Here is a 21,562-nt window from a genome sequence, read left to right on the forward strand (position 1 = left end):
TGGGCTACATTGTGAGACCCTGGCTCAAAAAATAAATCATACGAATAAACAATTATACCTACTAGGTCTGGAAGGTTAATATTACTTAGTGATTTGTGAAATCAATGGTGGCTCAAGAACTTAAAATACTGTTGACAGAAAATATCTACTTCCACCCCTTCCCCCGCTCCCCGTAAGTATCTGTAACAATTTAGTCTAGACCTATCTAGACATTAGGATTCTTCACCATTTGGTTTTCTAGCCTGGAATGCTTTGTCAGTCAAACATTATGGCCAAATTGTCGTCTCTTGTGATGTCGTCTCAGTGAGGTCACCTTGTAAGCCAAGAGTGGTAATACAAGCTTCCCATGATAGACTGATCCTCCAAGGCAAACTCACCCTTCCCAGTATACCTGTGCACTCTTATCTGTCTGTAGCAACTCTAAGCCCAAGCACTATTCTGTCATATGCATTCGGTTCCTACTCTTACACACAGAAATCTCTGCCATGAGGACATAGTGATGTCTGCCCCCTTATTAATGGAGCTGGGCCATAGCTCTGGTGTACAGACTACAACTCCTTCTGATGTTACAGCAACTTCATCTTCTGGCCCATTTTAGAAGCAGGGATTGGGACAAGGTCTCATGCAGGTCAAGTTGGCCTTCATCTTGCTATGTAGTTAAGGATGACTTTGATTTTAGGAACCTCAAACCCTCCTGGCTCCACCCACCAAGTGGAGATTATAGACATGTGCCACCACAGCAGCTCATCTCTAGTACTTTCAAAATAATCAAAGTAGCTTTTAAGGGTGTAGAATTCAACGATTTATCAGATTAAAAGCTAAATTTAAAACATCTATCACTTGAACCCTTTATTACTTTGAAAAAAAGAGTAGGGTATATACTGGTGAGTGTTGCAATGCTACCAAGCTCTTAATTATCTAACCTTATAGTTACAGCCGGACAGGTAATTTTATGAAAGTCATTTACTGGGCCTCTGTATATACTTTACTAATATTAGTATTTGGTCTCTAAATGATGTTGCTGAGCTTGGGACCCAGTGTAAGGTACTGTTAGCCAGTACTACTCATGCTGTGATTTAGATGCAGAAAAAAAATGCACTCAATTTTGGAAATATACATTTCAACAAAATTATGATGAATTAATTTTGTTGTTCTTTTCAAGTTCCTCTGTTCTTTAGCTGATACCTACATGAATATTGTAGTATTTTGGGGGAAACCCTTTTTATTGTAACAATTCTTCCCTTTTTTTTTTTTTTTTACTAATTGTTTTTTTGACTAATTATACTCCACATGCAAAACTGTGTCCATGGCGGGAGGATCTGGACAGGGGTGGGGGTGGGGGTATCTACTCAAACTACTGTACCAACCAAGGACAATACATGCAGTAAACATTGAACCCCTATTGAGATCTAGCCAATGGACAGGACATTCTCCACAGTTGCGTGAGAGAGGGAACTGACTGTGACATGAACTCTGGTGCCCCATATTTTACCACTTCCCCTTGGTGGGGAGGCCTGGTGGCACTCAGTAAGGATAAGCAGGCTACCAGGATGAGACTTGATAGGCTGTGACCATACGGTGGGGAGGAGGTCCCCTTCTGTCATAAGCCTAAGGGAGGGGAATAGGGTGAAAGACGGAGGGAGGGAGGGAGGAACACAAGTGAGGGGATAACAGTTGAGATGTAATCTGAATAAATTAAAGAAAAAAGAAGAAAGAAGAATGGTATCCACCTAAAAAAACAAAACAACAACAAAAACAACAAAACAAAACAGAACAAAACAAAAAAAACCAAACCTGTGTCCATGCTTTAGTAACCTGGCATCCCGCTTATGGACTGATGGAATTAACCCTTTCGTTCCTCCAAGCTGGGCATTTGGATTCCTACGTCTAGTTGCAGGAACTAAGTGCTATGCTCTTGGAGCTATGTGTGTTGGTGGTTGGTATTCTATAGATGAATTCCAGCCAGCTCCTCCCTTCTCAGCATCCAAGAAAACTAGCACATCCCTGGCACCTTCCATAAATCTCTGAGTCTTCTTCAGGTTAGTACTGGACAGGCCCAAGCATTTGACAGAGGAAATGGAAAGTAAAAAAAGATCATTACCAGAGAGGATCAAAACTTGGTGGCACCAGAGAGATCTGGGAAACATGAAGGTAGAACCTCCACTAGTTAGCACTTTTTGAGAATTAAGAAAGTTGTCTTAATAATTAAAGCTTAATTTAATCTTATATTTTATCTCATTAAATATTTTTTCTAAAAACTGCAGCTCAGCTTCCCATAGACATAAAAAGTGCCTGCCTTATGAGGGCAGTAAAGATTATATGAAATTTGAAGTAAGTATGTATCACTAGTGATCAATAGAGATTTCTGTAGTATGTTTTGCTACTTTACCATGAACAGGATAAATATCATGCCAACATTTGAAACTTAGCTAAGCCCAGTCATTGTGATATCAATCATAATATTGGAACCCCGATGACTTTCCAGGTAGCTTACAAACTAGTCCAAGTGACACAATGCACACATGTACAAATAAGAGAGCAGGTCCAAAGGCGTCAATACTCAGCAGAAATGTTTAATGGGATTGCAGTGAACGCAGGGTGATGTGGCTGTCAGGTCCTGGATACCTGCACTGATGTGTCTGGTCAGACCAGATGAACAGGCATCCCTCTCCTCCCTCACATTTGCTGGTGTATGCCACCAAGATTCATGAACTTGGTTAAAAGGGATGACCTCATGGGACTCTGAGGACACTCACTAGTTAAAGATATATCAAATGCCACTCTTATCTCCTGGCTGTCAAGAGCCACCACTGTACAGTTCAGAAAAGAAAAGGTTAAGAACAGGGCAGAGGATTTCTGTGTTAAAGAATGGGATAGTGAAACTAGAAGAAGCAGAAATAGCAAGGAGAGAAAACAGACAGCATATAGGTAGGGACACACACACACACACACACACACACACACACAGTAACAAGTTGTGTTATGTCTAATCAAGGAAGGTATACAGTTTGTAAGGAAATAGATCCCCAAATATATGTAAAATACATTTAAAAGAAGGTTTAAAAAAAAAAGCCTTTAGTACAGAATTTATTCCATAAATGTCCAGTGGATTGGGCAGTGAGGCTAACCAAAAGGCACAGTCTAGAAAGCAATGAAGGGAAAGATGGCATCAGTGGTGATGGGAAAGACCTTTCCTGAAGCTGGACTCCTAGAATTCTGCATAGATGTGAGTGAAGGAAGGCAGAGTAGGTTATCATAGTCCCCCTTAGCCCGCAGTAACTGCCACAGTGTATTTTCCTACTTCCATACGAATAGTATCATTTCATCATTTGAAACCTGGCGTTCCCTATGCCTCGCCCACTCTGTAGACCACACTGCTTGAGCCCACATGCTCCTCGGGTGGTTTGCAAACCAACCCAAAGACAAGGGTGACCTGGAAACGTGACAGGGCTTATGGTTTTCAATATTCTTTTGCTTTAACGTTTCATTAAGTGAAGGTTTGTTTCTTGACTCTTTCATATATAGGGGTCCTTTTCTATGTTCCAAAGCAGTCTGCGGGTGCATATCCAGGTACCACAGAGGATCCGAGCTCAGTGGCCACACACGCCTTCATTTGTTGTAGAGTAAAAAAATGTTCCCTTAGGAGATAAAGTACTTTGGTGATGGGCAAGAAATTGAAAAGAAAGTAAATCAGATTACCTTCATATCTGCCTTAGTTACACACTTAAGATATACACATAGGGAAACCAAACCTCGTCTCTGGGTGGAAGACATGGCTTGAGTTTCTCTTATTACTCATGTCTAGAGGACCATAACAGAGAGGAGTCTGTGCACAAGATGATGGTTGGACATCTGAGGTCACTCACGTTGGTCCAGAAGGAGGGTAAGTTGATTTTCTGCAATCCTCTGTCCACTGAAAAACAAAGAAAAATAAACATTTCAGAAGATTATAAATACTGGACAACAGAAGCAACCTTTTACAAAAAGTATTATTTAACTAAGAGAAAACCATCACTTTTACGCCATTTCACTCTCTCTGTTTCAGATAGGGTCTCCCTTGTGATGGTGTCCAGGCTGGCTTCAAACATTATTGTGTAGCTTGCCCATGCTGACCTCAGACTCATAACCCTCCCACCTGAGCTTACTAAGCACTGAGATGACAGGTATTATGTGACAACACAGAGAATTCAATATCTCTTTTAAAAGATTTATTTATTTTTATTTTATATGTATAAGCATTTTGCCTGCATGTGCACATGTCCACCACATGCATGCCTGGTACCTGAGGAGACCAGAGGTGGGCACTAGAATCCGCTGGACCTGGAGCTACAGATGGTTATAAGCCACTATATGGGTGCTGGGAACTGAACCCAGCCAGATCTTTTGTGAGAGCAATATGTCCTCTCTATGAGAGCATAACGTCTATGCTCTCTGCATCTACGGCATCAGCATTCTATGCCTTCTAAAAGTCTCTCCTCTCAAATCCCCAAGTCACGAATGTTTCAGTTCACTTTACAAAAAGGCTAAGTGTTACAATTTGGCTTTTTTTTTTATTACTATATTGAGTAAAGAAATACAGAAAAGGAGACGGAAAAATATTCCTATGTGATAAAATAGCATGTCACCCAACGTTCATGGCTTCATAGGAGGCAGCTTTACCTCGGTCTCTGAGGCAACTCTATTGCAACCTGTTCTGGGATTTACATCTCAAACCAGATCTGCAGGACACAGTACATGAGGTATTTAATAATCTGGCCATAACCTACCATCCTACTCCTGTTCCAGACACTCTTCCCAATAGCATGGCCACAGCAAACATTTCCTAAATGATTCCATCCTGTACATGTGCTGTGTCCTCTGCCCAGAATGCCCCACCCTGACCAGATGAACTTCGAGGTCTAACTTCTAAAAATCCAATCCAGACACTTACTCCCTCTCTCCCTGCCACTCTCCCTGAGAAGTCTCATCACCCCCTATATAGACACAGTCATCTCCTGTACAGTTCCGTATCTGCACACATCGCCATTACAGTACCACATAGTAGTGTGTCTGTGTCTTCTCAAAGCCATACTGTGTTCCCTGATAGGAAGGTAGTGCCAACAGTGAGGTCACTGCTGGAGGCAACGAACGAACGAGGCTGCTTCAGGGAAAACTGTTCACAATTAGTGGCCAAGTTGAATTTTCTCCTAACACAAAATCATCCAAAGAAAGTTCACACAGATTTATGACTCTTGTTACTTCTTCCATGTAGTAACTGTGTTTATCTCCTGGCTTCTAGTGACCTAATACTGTGGGAGAAAAATAAAAACAAACAAACAAACAAACCTGCATTGAGAGAAGGCAGAGTAGGAGTGAACACTACTGAAATTATAGGCGGAGCTTAGACTATCATCTGCTGAATGCTTCTGCGGGAACAGAAACGTCAGGTTTAACCTTTTACAACGTGGTGAATACCTAGAGTCATTTCACTCTTGTCAAAGTGGCCTTACCATTGGATAGGCTTATTGATTAAGTATGTTTTGAGTGAGTTCCTTAAGACACAATATTAAATCGGTAGCAAAAGTCACCTGTGTTAAATAATACTTATTATAAAAAGTTCCTGCTCAAAGATGTTTCAAGCTCATCTTGGATCTCAAAATAGTGCACAAAACCTTAGTATTATCCTACTGTCTACTTGCTGTTATATTAAAATGTCAGGACCTCTGCTTCTGTGTCTAGCAAAAGTTTACCCATACAATCCCATGATTCCACAGGCTGAGGCAGGAGGAGCAAAGCTCAAACCAGTCCGAGCTATAAGGGAGACAAAAACGAAACAAAAAGTATTTAAAAATAAATTTAACCAAGGAAATTAAAAACGTACACACCTAAAACTACTAAACACTGTCCACAAAATTACAGATAACTGAGATAAGTAAATGTCGTCATGTTCGTGGAGTGGAAGATTTAATTCTGCTAATGTCAGATTCCAAGTTTCAGCTTCAACATGAATGGCTAAAACAATCTCGGAAAATAACAAAATTAGAGGACTCAGTATTAAAAGTTCCTATAAGAAATGGGACCCAGAGGTGGGGAGGGGGAAAGGAATTGGGACCATGTGCGAGAGGAAGGGGTCTACTAGGAGAGATGACCAGTAGGAGATGGGGGAGAAAAAAGAAAGGCAGGGATCATGTGTTCTCACTGAACCTCACTCACACTCACACATTCACACACACTCCACACTCACACATGCACACACACTCCACACTCACACAGGCACACACACTCCACACTCACACAGGCACACACACTCCACACTCACACAGGCACACACACTCCACACTCACACATGCATACACACTCCACACTCACACAGGCACACACACTCCACACTCACACAGGCACACACACTCCACACTCACACATGCACACACACTCCACACTCACACATGCACACACACTCCACACTCACACATGCACACACACTCCACACTCACACATGCACACACACTCCACACTCACACATGCACACACACTCCACACTCACACATGCACACACACTCCACACTCACACATGCACACACACTCCACACTCACACATGCACACACACTCCACACTCACACATGCACACACACTCCACACTCACACATGCACACACACTCCACACTCACACATGCATACACACTCCACACTCACACAGGCACACACACTCCACACTCACACATGCACACACACTCCACACTCACACAGGCACACACACTCCACACTCACACAGGCACACACACTCCACACTCACACAGGCACACACACTCCACACTCACACAGGCACACACACTCCACACTCACACATGCACACACACTCCACACTCACACATGCACACACACTCCACACTCACACAGGCACACACACTCCACACTCACACAGGCACACACATACATACACACAACATGAAGGCAGAAGGGGAGAAAAGAAAAGGCACTGGAATACAAATGGGAACAAACTACAATGCTACACACTGGAAAATGTCATAAAGAAACCTATTATTTTGTGCACGTGCTAAAAATATTAATTTAAATGAACTTAAAAATTTACTACAATACTAAGTGCAGTAAGTTACTATGCGATGATCTTATATGTAAATGAGAAAGCATAAACCTTAGGGCAATCATAGTGACATCCAGTCTTAAACACACTGTCACACAGTGGGTGCTATCATGGATCTAAACATGTAAGACATGTACAGAACTAAGCCCACATTTACAATGTTGCATATTGTGTATCTGACAATACACACCTATAATATATTTTTAAAAATCCTTACAACTTGGTAGTAAAAAGGCAACTCAGCTTTTCTTTTTTTCCGTTTTTTGTTTTTTCGAGACAGGGCTTCTCTAGGTAGCCTTGGCTGTACTGGAACTCACTCTGTAGTCCAGGCTGGCCTGGAACTCACGGAGATCCACCTGCCTCTGCCCCCCCACCCACCCAAGTGCTAGGATTAAAGACGTGTGCCACTACCGCCTGGCTTGCAACTCAGTTTTAAAAATGGACAGAAGTTCTTAGAAACCTACAAGAAGAACATCGTGATGGCTGGATTGTGGCCCATGGGTGTCTGCTCAAACTATTGCACTAACCAAGGACGATACAATAGTAAACATTGAACCCCTACTCTGATCTACCCAATGGACAGGACATTCTCCATAGTTATGTGGAAAGCGGGGACTGACTTTGACATGAACTCTGGTGCCCCATATTTGACCGCATCCTCTAGGTGGGGGGGGCCTGGTGGCACTCAAAGAAAGAATAAGCAGGCTACCAAGATGAGACTTGATAGCCTATGACCATATAGTGGGGGAGGAGGTCCCCCTCGGTCATAGACCTAGGGGAGGGGAATAGGGTGAAAGTGGGAGGGAGGGAGGAATGGGAGGATACAAGTGATGGGAAAACAATTGAGTTGTAATCTGAATAAATTAATAAAATTTTAAAAAAAACACAGAAAAAAATTTTTAATGGACAGAAGACTGGAATAGACATTTTTCCAGAAATAAGCAAAGGGGCCACAGGCCAGCATCACCGCCTACTGTGATGAGACAGTGACAGCAAGTGTTGCTAAGGGCCTGAAGAAACTGGATCGCTCATGCTGCAAGCAAGGTACAAAGCTGCTCTACACAACCATTTGTCAGTTCCTCGGACAGGTGAGCAGTAACACAAAAACCTAGCAATCCTGATCCTATGTATACCCCAAGAGATTGGGAAACACAGACCCCCACAAAAACCTGTATGAGCTAATTACAGGAACATTACTCATACTGGCAAAAAAGTGGAAGAGCCCAAATGTCCACCAGCTGCAGAATAGATAGACAAAATGAGGTATGTCTTGTGATGGGATATTATTTGGCCAGAAGAAATTAAGAACTAATACAAGCTATAAGAAGGGCGAACCACAAACACGTAGAAGACGCTAGTCACTGGATAGTTTCCTCTCAAATATGCAGAGCAGGCGAATCTCTAGAGAGGTTCTGAAAGTGGCTGTGTATGGCTGGGAGTTGAAATCCAGTAGGGTAAATGTGTAGGGTTTCTTCTTGGAGGAGTAAACTGTCCTAAACTACATAGCAGTGATGACTGTATGATTCTGTGACCATGCTGAAGCTATTTTATTGTTTGTGTGTGTGTGCACACATATGCACGCGAGTGCGCACAAACACACACACACACACACACACACACACACACACACACACACACACACACACACACTATGAAGGCCAGCGGAGGACACTGTGAGCCCCACTCTATCACCCTCTTTTGGTCTGCATTATTTCTTTGAGAAGAAGTCTTTTATGAACCTGGGAAGTCCTGTTGTGGCTGGGCTGGCTTAGCCAGCAAGCCCCAGCAATCCTCCTGTCTCCACCCGAGATGGGATTCTGAGTGTGCATGGTCACGCCTGGCTTTCACATGGGTGCTGGGGATCTGAGTTCTAGCCCTCATGCTTTTATAGCGAGCATTCTTACCCACCGAGCTATCTCCTCAGGCCTCTAATTGTGTATTTTTATTATTTAAAAAATAGTTTTTCGAGCTGGGCGTGGTAGCACACACCTGTTATCCCAGCACTCAGAGAGGCAGAGGCAGGTAGGTCTCTGTGAACTTAGAGCCAGCCTCGTCTACAAATTGAGTCCAGGATAGCCAAGGTTATGCTGAGAAACCCTGTCTCGAAAAAACTTGGTCCAGTTTTCATGTGTGTGGTGTGTGGTGTGTGCATGTGTGTGAAGGTATGCATGTGGAGGCCTAAGGCAGATGTTGGGGATCATACTCACTGCTCTCCCACCTACTGGCTCAGGGCTGTCAATCAATCTCAGAGCTCACAAGTAGAGCTAATCTGGCTAACCAGTTTCCACTTTCTGGGACTGAGACCTGCAGGCTGGTTACCTTACCCAATTAGCATTCACATAGATTTCTGGCTTTTTATCCATAATTGCACATGAGACAGGCAACACCTGAGCTGAATTGTGACATACCGCTATATCATCATACTAACACATATAAAGATAACTTATTGGCGGACATGGTGGTGCACGCCTGCAATCCTAGCACTCAGGAGGCAGAGGCAGGCGGATCTCAGTGAGCTTGAGGCTAGCCTGGTCTACAAAGCGAGTCCAGGACAGCCAGGACTACAAGAGAAACCCTGTCTCGAAAAACTGGAAAAAATTAAAAAAAAGAAAGAAAAGGAAAAAAAAGGAAGAAAGAAAGTAAAAGAAAAAGAAGAAAGGTAACTGATTTTTTTTTCCGCACACCATATATCACAGCCACAATCAATTGAAGAAGCTCAGCTATAAACAACTAGTGTGCCAGGAGACAGCAGCTCTGGCTGAACTGACACTCGAGCATGTAGTCATCTAGTCAATCAAGAGCAGAAACAACTGAGGGTGGCTGTTCTGGGGATGGAGAAGGAATGGACCAAGAGAGACTGAACTTTCATTCCCCTGTCCAAATTATCCCGTTTCTTTACCCATGCACACCTGATATATATTTGTAAATTCTTTAAGTTGTATGATTTTCCTTTACATTATATGGAGGGTTTTCAGAGAAGGAGTCGGGTGTTTTTAAATGGTTGAAACTACAGTTGTCTGAATCTACTTTAAAACAAGAAGAGCTCCTGCAAGCTGGGCAAGATGATGCACACCTGTATTTCCAGCTTTTGGGAAGTGTAGGCAGGAACATCAGGAGTTCAAGGTCATCCTCAGGACATACTGAGTTCAAAGCTAGCTACATGAGATCCTGTCTCAAATAACAAAGAAGGGAGGGGAGCTGGGGGGCAGGGGACAGCTCAGTGGATGATCGCAGCAGCTGGGAACACAACTGTGAGGGCCTGAGCAGGAACTCCGAGATGCCTCATGACAAGCAGGGCACACTGCACACGAGGCTGTAAGCCCAGCACTCCTACAGGGGGATGGGAGACAAAGCCAGGAGAATCCCGGGAAGGTAGTGAGCTGCCAGCATGGCATATGCAGTGGAAAGATAGCAAAGTGACTTGGTCTCAAACGAGGTGTAAGGTGAGGACCAACAACCAAGGCTGGCCTCTGACCTCCACATATGCACGTGTCTACATTTAAACACATAATGTGTACAGAGGGGGAGAGGAGAGCGAAAAGACAATAAAGAAGAAACACAAAAAGGGAAATGGTTACTACAGTGAAGGATATGTGCTCCAAATTCACTAACCCTTGTCTAAGAGATTTGAGCACGGACACCATAAAAATAATACTATGTTCAAGACAGTCTTCAACTACAAATACGAATTTTCAAAACATCATTTAGCGGGGGCTGGAGGGATGGCTCAGTGGTGAAGCGCTCTGCTGCTCTTCAAGGGAACCCTGTTTCTCAGCACCTACATGGCAGCTCATTACCATCTGTAACTCCAGTTCCAGGGGATCTGACACTCTCTCTTTGGCTTCCATGAGCCCTGCACATATGTGCTACACAGACACATACACAGACAAACCACTCATGCATGTAAAATTATCAAATAAAAATAAAAAGCAAATAATTTAGTAAGGTGACTAATTACTAGCTTTACAAATACAATTCTTACTTCTATTAACATAAAATTCTTCTAAATAGCCAAACTTTGGTTAGGTTTATCCTGGACCTGAGAGGTGGATGGCTTGGAAGTTAAGCATGCGCAGTGCTGTTGTAAAAGACCCAAGTGTGTGCTGGGTGTGGTGGCGCACGCCTTTAATCCCAGCACTCAGGAAGCAAAGGCAGGTGGATCTACGTGAGTTTGAGGCCAGCCTGGTCTACAAAGTGAGTCCAGGATAGTCAAGGCTACACAGAGAAACCCTGTCTCCAGGGGAAGGAGGGGGGAGACCCAAGTGTGATTCCCAGGACCCATGTTAGACGGCATGGTACAACCACCTGTGGCTGGACTGCCAGGGTATCCAAGAGCCTCTTCTGGCCTCTGAGGGCCCTCTCACACATATGGCATACGCATACACACACATAAATACAAATAAATACTTAAAAGAGACTTGATTTATAAACACCCTGTTTCTGTCCTTTTGCTCAATTTCAAATTACTGGGAACTGTATAGTCATGTTCAGAATGTAGGGCTGAGCTTCATTAGTGACACACAGAAGGTCACACAGTGGTAATATCGGAGTCCAGGGCTTTGCCTGTTCCAGCACAGCTTCCTACAGCATAACAGCAAAAGCAGGGCTTTAGGGGTTGAGGAGGACAAAGTGCTTGCTGCTCACGCATGAGAGCCGATTATCCTCCAGCTCCCACAAAGAAAACCTGGCATGGTGGCACCCATCTGTAAGGCCAGGGCAGAGGGTATGTAAAGCAGGGTACACCTGAGGACTTCCTGGCCAACCAATACAGCTAAAATGGTTCAGGGAGAGAGTTTGTCTCAAACAAAGTGGAGAACACAGATGGTGCGTAATGTTAACCCTTTAGCCTCCATATCCGCACACAGAGGACGGCAAAACATTTTGATTCTTAACCAAGAGTAGTCTGAACATAGTTCAGAACTTTTCATGGGAATTAGACTACTCAATTAAGAAAATAAGTAACAAAGCATAGTGACTACTATCCTTTGCATGTCACGGGACCCGAAGCTAATACAAAATCAGACTACAGGCCCATTTCACATTGGACACCCAAGAGGGAAACTGAAAGAGGTCAGTCGGGTTTTTAGGAAATAATCTGGCTGAACTGTCCAAGTAATAAAAACTGAAAAGCAGCCAGGTCATGCAACATGTAGGGGTCTTGGCTGAGAGCTGTAATAAACCTGGCTGCCATAATCAGACATGAAAATGACATATTCTGGCTCTAAAAAACAAAAGGTGAAAGGTTTACATGATATGAAAAGAAACCAGAGTATGGCTGTAAGAACAAAACATAAACATGAGTAAAAATAGGTAAAGGCAACAGCCTCAAGGCCTTGGTATCTCAGCCCATTAAAAGGCACTAACATGGAAATCATTTAAACAGAAGGCTAGTTTGGGGACCAGGATGAAAGACAGGTGCATCTTCAGGCTCAAGGTAGACTTCAAGGGAAAAACACCCTCAAGATTTATGTAGCTCTGATAAAGAACAGTAACCATCCCATTTACTATGCACTCTGCCGAATTTAACCTCATGGGGTTCTAATAACAAACAGCCTTATCAAGGTGGAGAAAATTTAGAAAGATAATTGGTAAGTATTATAAACAGACCCTATGTGGACAGTGTAAGCAGTTTGTCAGTATATTATGCTACCTTGCCATAGGGAGAAAAAAATGAAATTTAGATTCCCAGTGTCTCATCAAGTAAACAAATTAAATAGTCCTATATCCTCTAAGGAAATAGAAGCAGTCATCAAAAGTCTCCCAACCAAAAAGGGGACAGATGGCTTCAGCACAGAATTCTAACAGACCTTCAAAGAAGAACTAATACCAATACTCATCAAACTATTGCACAAAATAGAAACAGAAGGATCATTACCATACTCATTTTATTAAGCAACAGTCACCTTGGTACCTAAGCCACATAAAGATCCAATAAAGAAAGAGAAAATTGATGCAAAAATACTCAATAAAATACTCGCAATCCGAACTCAAGAACACATCAAAAATATCATCCACCATGACCAAGTACACTTTATCCCAGGCTTGCAGGGGTAGTTCAATATATGGAAATCCATCAATGTAGACCACCATATAAACAAACTGAAAAGAAAGAAAAAAATAACAAAACACATGATCATCTCCTTAGATGCCCAAAAAGCATTTGACAAAATCCAATACTCACTCATGTTAAAAATCTTGGAGAGATCGGGGATACAAGGTACACACCTAAACATAATAAAGGCAATATACAACAAGCCTATAGCCAACATCAAACTAAATGGAGAGAAACTTAAGTCAATTCCATCGAAACCAGGGAAAAGACAAGGCTGTCCACTCTCTCTGTATCTCTTCAATATAGCACTCTAAGTCCTAGCTAGAGCAATAAGACAACTAAAGGAGATTAAGAGGATATAAGTCAGGAAAGAAGAAGTCAAACTATCATTATTCGCAGATGATATGATAGCATACATAAGTAATCCCAAAAATTCTATCAAGGAACTCCTACAGCTGATAAACAACTTCAGCAAAATGGCTGGATACAAAATCAACTTAAAAAAAAAATCAGTAGCCCTCCTGTATACAAATGATAAACAGGCTTATAAAGAAATTAGGGAAACTACACCCTTCAGGATATCACAAGTAATATAAAGTATCTTGGTGTAACTCTAAACAAGCAAATGAAAGACTGGTATGAAAAACAAACAAACAAACAAACAAAACTTCAAGTCTCTGAAGAAAGAAATTGAAGAAGATTTCAGAAGATGGAAAGATCTCTCATGTTTGTGGATTGGGAGAATCAACACAGTAAAAATGATCATCTTACCAAAAGCAACCTACAGATTCAATGCAATTTCCATCAAAATACCTACACAATTCTTTGCAGACCTTGGAATTATCAATTCTCACCTTCATATGGAAAAAAAAAAACCCAGAATAGCTAAAAACAATCCTGTACAGTAAAATATCTTCTGGAGAAATCTCCATCCCTGATCTCAAGCTGTACTATAGAGTAACAGCAATAAAACCTATGGATACTTGATTTTTAACAAAGAAACCAAAACCACATAATGGAAAAAAGATAGCATCTTTAACAAATAGTGCTGGTCTAACTGGATATGTACGTGTAGAAAAATGCAAATAGACCCTTATTTATCACCCTGCATAAAACTAAAGTCCAAGTGGATTAATGACCTCAACATAAAACCAGACACACTAAATCTGTTAGAAGAAAAAGTGGCGAAGAGCCTTGAGTTCATTGGCACAGGACACAACTTCTTGAGCAGAACACCAATAGCTCAGGCTTTAAGGTAAACAATTAATAAATGGGACTTCATGAAACTGGAAAGCTTCTGTAAGGCAAAGGACACTGTCAACAGAACAAAATGACAGCCTATAGACTGGGAAAAGATCTTCACCAACCCTGCATCTGATAAAGGGATAAATTCCAAAATATATAAAGAACTCAAGAAATTAATCACCACCAAACCAAATGATCCAATTAAAAATGCAGTACAGAGCTAAACAGAGAATTCTCAACAGAGGAGTACTGAATGGCTGAGAAACACTTACAGAAATGTTCAATGTCCTTAGTCAACAGGGAAATGCAAATCAAAATGACTGTGAGATTACATCCATGTTACACCTATTGGAATGGCTAAGATAAAAAAAAAAGTCAAGTGACAGCACATGCTGGTGAGGGTGGGGAGAGTGCAAACAACCACTTTGGAAATCAATCTGGCACTTTCTTAGAAAACTGGAAATAGTGCTACCTCAAGACCCAGCTATATCACTGGTGGACATATTCCCAAAAGATGCTCCACCATACAACGAGGACATTTGCTCAACTATTTTCATAGCAGCCTTATTCGTAATAGCCAGAATCTGGAAACAACTTAGATGTCCCTCAACTGTGGAATGGATAAAGAAGCTGTGGTACATTTACACAATGGAATGCTACTCAGCTATTAAAAACAAGGAAATCTTGAAGTCTGCAGGCAAATGGATGGAACTAGAAAAGATCATCCTGATGACGTAACCTAGACCCAGAAAGACGTGCATGGCATATACTCACTTATAAGCAGATATTGGGCCAGGTGTGGTGGTGCACACACCTTTAATCCCAGCACTCAGGAGGCAGAGGCAGGTGGATCGCTGTGAGTTCGAGGCCAACCTGGTCTACAAAGTGAGTCCAGGACAGCCAAGGCTACAATAGAGAAACCCTGTCTCAAGAAACAAGAAACAAACAAACAAAACAAAACAAAAAAGCAGGTATTAACCCAACATAGATGTCCTCTGAGAGACTCCAACCAGCGGGGGATCCGGACAGATACTCGAAGCTGGCTGGCCTCTGGGCAAAGCACTGAGAGCTGTAAAGCAAGAGTTGGGGGATGGAAGGAGCACCACAGGGAGATGATCAAGGCTAGATCTGGACACAGTAGGGCTTGCACAAACTGATGCACCAACCAAGGACAATGCATGCAGAGAAACTAGACCGCCTCTTCAGACTCAGCTGATGGACAGCTAATTCTTCACATTGGTGGAGGGTGGGAACTGCCGCTGAACCTCTGACAAGCCTCTGGTGCCCACGATTTGATCACTGCCCCCTTGGCAGTAAAAGGCCTTGTAGGCACACAGAGGAAGGGAATGCAGGCTATCCAGATGAGACCAAATGGACTGTGGCCAGATGGTGAGGGAAAGAGAGGCCCCTCTGATGGAGGCCTGGAGGAAGGGCAGAAGGGGGGAGGGAGGGTGGGAATGGGAAGATAAGAACTTGAGGGGATTAACTATTGGGATATAATGTGAATAAAAAAGCAGAAAGAAAGAATCGCAGTGTCTTAGTGCTCTCCACTCCTACCCCCAGAAAGCCCCTTTTGTGTTGCTACCTAAGGCAAAGACAAGCAAAGCTTTAACGTATTAGCAATGGGAGAAACAACAAACAAACAACAAAAAGTACGAACGGTTGAGGAAGAATTTAGCTGAGGAGCCCAGGCTGACCCTGAATGCCCGTTTTTCTTGCCGCAGCCTCTTAGGTGCTGGGATGACAGTCATGTGTCACCTCATCAGCACAAAAGTGGTTTTTCATGATTTTCTTCGTATCTGATAGCAACTTTAATTTATTCAAAATGAATCAGTTTTTATGTCCTCCACACTCATTAGGAAAATTATAATTACAGAGCGACTGACTATAACAGCCATATTAAAAACAACACACAAGGGCTGGAGAGATGGTTCAGGAGTTAAGACCACATACTGTTCTTGCAGAGGACTTTGAGTTTGATTCCCAGCATTTCCACCAGGCAGCCACCTGTAAATCCAGTGCTAGGTGATCTGATACCCTCTGATCTCCTCCTCATCCTACACACACACACACACACACACACACATACACACACACACACACACACACACACACACACACACGTACACATGCACATAACAACTAAAATTTTAAAATCATTAAAAAAATAAAAATGACCAACCAAATAAAAATTATTTCATTAAGGAGTCACTGAACATTCCATATCTTTAAACAATGGCAACATTTGTCCTTTAAATATTCAAATCTGGGCTGGAGAGATGACCCAGAGGTTAAGAGGACTCACTGCTCTTCCAAAGGTCCTGAATTCAATTCCAGCAACCACCTATAACGAGATCTTCTGGCGTGCAGGTGTACATGCAGGCAGAACACCGTATACGTAATAAATAAATATATCTTTAAAAAAATAAATATTCAAATCCTACAAGATTAATGAGAATGACAATGAAAAATATGATTCTTATAATACACAAATTTTTACCTCAGGTGCAATGGCACGGGCGAATAAGCCGAGCACCAGGAAGGCTGGAGAAGGACCTCAAACTGGAAGACAGGCAGGGCTACAGGATGGACACTTCCTGAGTAAAAGGGCATGTTTCTTACAAACGTAATTCAGATGAAGACATGGCTGCTCTCATGTCTTCTGGGCTCTAACTGGATGTACCAGAGTATGCTATTGATATTTAAATAAACAAAGGGTGAATCAATGGCCTAAGAGGGCAGCAGGCTAGTTTACCGACGAGTTTGCTGACTCAAAGCCAGTGTTAGGGAAGGGCTCTCGCAGCACTTAAGAGAACAGATTATACCTGTGAATCTTTCCTTTGTAGTACATCAACGTAGACAAAACCATCTAGGGCTTATGAGATTAATGGAAGCATTGTTTAAGCCACTGCTAATGTCAACAGTTTCACCACACACATTCGAAACTGGCATAAAAAAAAAAAATCAGCTCCTTTTAGCAATTACTCAATCATATGCTCAGGGTTATATCTTCTGGATCTGCTCAGGTTCGTTACTGAGAACAGTCGTTCCTCTCACTGTAGTGCCTTTCTGGGCAATCACTCTTCATCCTGCTGTGATTGTCTGTCCCACACTACTCAGAATAAGATAGCCATTAACCTTTAATCTCCAACCAGAATAGACACTTCGTTCTCAATGGTATTTAAAAGAAGTCACCCGTCTCCTTCCCTTCTTTGACTGTCCTGTCACACTAAACTCTCCCATTAGGGCCGTCGCATGAACTTTGCCTGGCTCCTCTTTACTTGGCACATACATGGGAAACTCACTAAGCTCTTGGCTGCTTCTCATCTTCTCATTTATACTCTTTGGAGAAGAGCCTCCCTGCGCCAATGGCCAAATATTCTCATTATGCTTAGACTTCCCATGCCCTGGCTCATTATCTGGACTTTTCTCTACTAGCTGTTTCCATCACACAATATCTCAATGGCGTCTTCATAGACATAATAGTGAAGGATAACTTAAGATAACCTTCAATTATATATAGTGAAAAAAGCCTCAAACATAAAACTAAAAAACCCAGCCAGTGTTCCACACCAAGTAACTCATTTGTCATTTAAAGCTGGCCCTCATCCAAATTTATCAATGGCTATTTTGAAATATATTTGGTTACTACAAGGCTGTACTGTAGTTTACCATTCATATAATGATTCAAACTTAAAAAAACAAAAACAAAAACAAAAAACCAAACAAACAAGCAACAAAACCCTCAAAACAACTGTCTTCCAATCTGTCAGAAAATAAAGCCACCAGTCTTCCAGGCAGCTGGCAAGGGCCTTTTGAAAATTGGGTCCCAATATTTTCAAGATCAGTAAAAATTTTAACAGTGCCTCAGCACAAAAAGAGTTTTTTACCCCCCTCTATAAGTGAAGATTTTAAAAACAAAATAAATCTCCTCCATGGCACATCTGACTTTGTGATTATTATAATGAGAACAGTTCAATGACAATAAAATGGCCATAAGCCAGAATAAAAGGAAATCACGAACTCTTGTTTTACTCTTATTTTTTCTCATTTCACTGGAGACCTGCGCAAACATTTTCTTAATTAGATACTAGTAAACTGACCAGATTGTGATACACATTGTACTGAGTAAAATATTATTAAAACAACTGGAGTGCTATTAATTTTTTCTTATTTTGAAGACAATGAAATATTTTGCTTGGGCTAGGTTAGGCACTTGGGCTCGGTGTTCAGTATTTGCCTAGAGTACATGTCAGGTCCTGAGTGAGCAACCCAGCACTGAAAAAACCAAATGAGGAAACCAACAAGAAAACAGCTTTGCTTAAAAACAAAGGATTAAGAAAGAATCAAAGCAAACAAACAAAACAGCTACCCAGTGCATGAAAGTTCTGAGTTCACTGCTGGGCATGAATTAACACCTCACAGACCTGGAAAACCGCAGATGGATGTTGAGTGTTCTGCTTTCGGACACAAACAAGCACAGAGAATTAAGTTCCTCAGAGAAATTAAAATGAGACAAAGCAAGCTTATGTCATGAGTTTGTCTACACAGTGATAGAGTACTGTGAAGCTCAAAACACAAAACACAGCCAGGTGGTGGCGCAGGGAGGAGGGGCAGATGGATCTCTGAGTTTGAGGCCAGCCTGGTCTACACAGCATGTTTCAGGACAGCCCAGGGCTACACGGAAAAACGCTGTCTCAAAAAAGAAATAAAATTCCAAACAGAAACCCACAAAACCACTCTTCTTCTGCTAAGTGGAAGAATGCTACTTGTTATGCAGGAATTGCTCAACTTTCTAAAGATACGGAGCTTTGAACAAATCCTGGATTAAGTCCAACTCCCTAACAAGTATTTTTGTTTTGTTGTATTTTGTTTTAGTTATTTAACAAATGGTTGAAAAGGTGAGTATCAGTCCTTCCCTTCAAACACAAAACCTAATTTACTCAACTATTAACATGTCATTCTGGTAATCTTTGGACAAAAGGCACAGCATTGTCCTCACAATATCAAATCCTTTAACAATTCTCACTCCCAATGTAGCTCTGAAATTAATTGTCTACACTAGAGCACACATTTTCTTTTCCTTATAACCTTCCTTTCTTTCTTCTTCGTTTGTTTGTTTGTTTGTTTGATACAAGGTTTCTCTGTGTAGCCTTGCCTGTCCTAGACTCCCTTTGAGGACCAGGTTGGCTTCAAACTCAGAGATCCACTTGCCTCTGCCTCCTTCATGCTGGGATTAAAGGCATGATCTACCACTCCTCGTTTATTACAATCTTTCAACCTTTTCTACATACTATACGTGTTTTTGTCACTGAAATGATTCTTTACACTATTCTGCCTTCTACTCTTAGATGCTAAGTCCCTATTCTAGCAGCTGAGTAATATCCTGCCCTTTGTCTTTGTTTTGTTGTTGTTGTTTAAAAACATTTTTACATATGCATTTATATTACTGCACACATATAAAATTGTTTTTTTATTCAACTGCCTCAGGTAAGATATATCTAGGTTTACAGTTATCACATTTGCCAGTAACAAAATAGCCTTCAGCTCTTTAACATCAGTGTCAGAATGTGGCCAAGAGGCTGAAAGTTTCTGGGAACGTTTGTGACCTCTGGCTAGATTTTCACTCTAGGGCTACTTCCTCCTGCATTAAAGGAAAGAGTCATGCTAGTAGTCCCTCACTGTCTCTTGCGGTTATATAAAATAAAATCTCTAGTCTTGTGACTTGGTGGCGCAGCACCACGGGACAGACATTCCATGACTGGGCGTGAAGGCCACTGCCAGAGCAGTTTGTGGGGTGGGGGTGTGGGATGGAGGGGATAGCCCACACAATCTGGGCTAAGACTGCAAGTAACCCACAGCATCCTGCGAGGACTTCTTCAGGAGAAAAAGCACTTGATAACCAGGCAGAATATGTCAAAGTCGTCAGGGAATCGGCAGCTTTTTCTCTAGAGAGTTCTGCCTACAGCTGGTGGTAGTTCAAATATTAATACCAAGAGTGGATAATGCAGGAATCCTACCCAGTCGCTCATGAAGGCTAGAACTTCCCTAAAATGTGTACTTTGTCCAGACAGCACCAAAGCGACTTCGCCTGGGGCTCACAAGGCGGGTTTGCACCCACACTCAGCGGGACCAAACCACAGGCACCCCCGAAAGATGCAGCCCACAAGCAGGTGGCTCTCGCCCCGACCGCCCCGCCACAGCTGTGCCGCCCCCCCCCCCCCCCCCAGCACCTGCACCCAATCTGCGACTCGGCTGGAGTTCACCCACCGGTGGCACATGCTGCGCCTGGGCGCAGGTGACAGCCGTGGCCAGGAGGACCCAGGTGAAGAGACTTCGGCCCAGCATCTTCCTAGCTGCCAGCAGCTCCAAGGGACTCCCGCAGCAAAGCCGACAGGGACCACCTCCGCCTGGACAGGCCGCACCTCCACGCGTGACCAGCGACCCCGGGCTACACCACGCACGGAGGGAGACTAGCCAGAGACTGGAGGCGCCGCAGGCAGGCCCAGTCCCCAGAGCGGAGTCCGTGCACAGGGCCAGAGAGGGGCTGCGCCCCCGGTACTCCAGGAAGTGGTTTCGCCCAGCCTTAGCCACGCCCCGGGGCGGGACTTCCAGCTTCCCTTTGGACTTCTCCCGCCTAAACCACTAGGGCTTGGGCTGGACGTGGAGTGCTGGAGGCTGCCTGGGGGCGGGACTCCCACTGACTCCGGAGACATTAGCTTCTAGGAGCCACGGTTCCTAAGCCCACCAAACGGACTGTCTCATTGCATAAGGTCAGACCCAGTTTGCCCTCTGGGGAAGGCTGGTCCCAAGTGAGTTACCCTATTCATCCATCCTGCCCGAGGGGTCACAGCCAGGGTGGACAGGGCCAGGACCTGGAAGTTTCATTTCTCGGGTACTCTAGGCTGTGGATTTTCCACAGGGGATTTTTATGCACTACTAAATCCTTGGATTTGGATTTTTAATTTCTTGCTTTTATGTCCGGGGTTGGAGAGGTCGAAGAGGTGGAACCTTCATCAGTGTTTTTAAGTTACTCGGTTAGCTCATGAGATGTCAGGTTGGCTGAGCTGACCTAAACCTAGAACAGGTAGGTGGCCTACTTCTGAAAAGTAGATCGACGGAAGCACAATACTTGCTTGGCTTTCAGACCATCCTTGGACAAGGCTTGCCATAATAGGGTGAG

General features: G+C 42.9%; 1 protein-coding gene across 1 annotated transcript in view; it reads right to left on the bottom strand.

The window, feature by feature from the left end:
• Positions 1 to 20,901, bottom strand: part of ASAH1 (N-acylsphingosine amidohydrolase 1) — a 36,636-nt gene extending 15,735 nt beyond the window's left edge. The window contains exons 1-2 of the mRNA XM_084759335.1: positions 20,650 to 20,901; positions 3,867 to 3,913 (exon numbers count right to left, since the gene is read on the bottom strand). Coding sequence (XP_084615461.1) covers positions 3,867 to 3,913; positions 20,650 to 20,727 — 125 coding nt within the window. The 5' untranslated portion in view covers positions 20,728 to 20,901. The remainder of the gene's footprint in view (positions 1 to 3,866; positions 3,914 to 20,649) is intronic.
• Positions 20,902 to 21,562: the final 661 nt, after the last annotated feature.

The sequence above is a fragment of the Acomys minous genome (assembly GCF_964271855.1).
Source record: "Acomys minous genome assembly, chromosome: 15".
NCBI classification, from domain to species: domain Eukaryota; kingdom Metazoa; phylum Chordata; class Mammalia; order Rodentia; family Muridae; genus Acomys; species Acomys minous.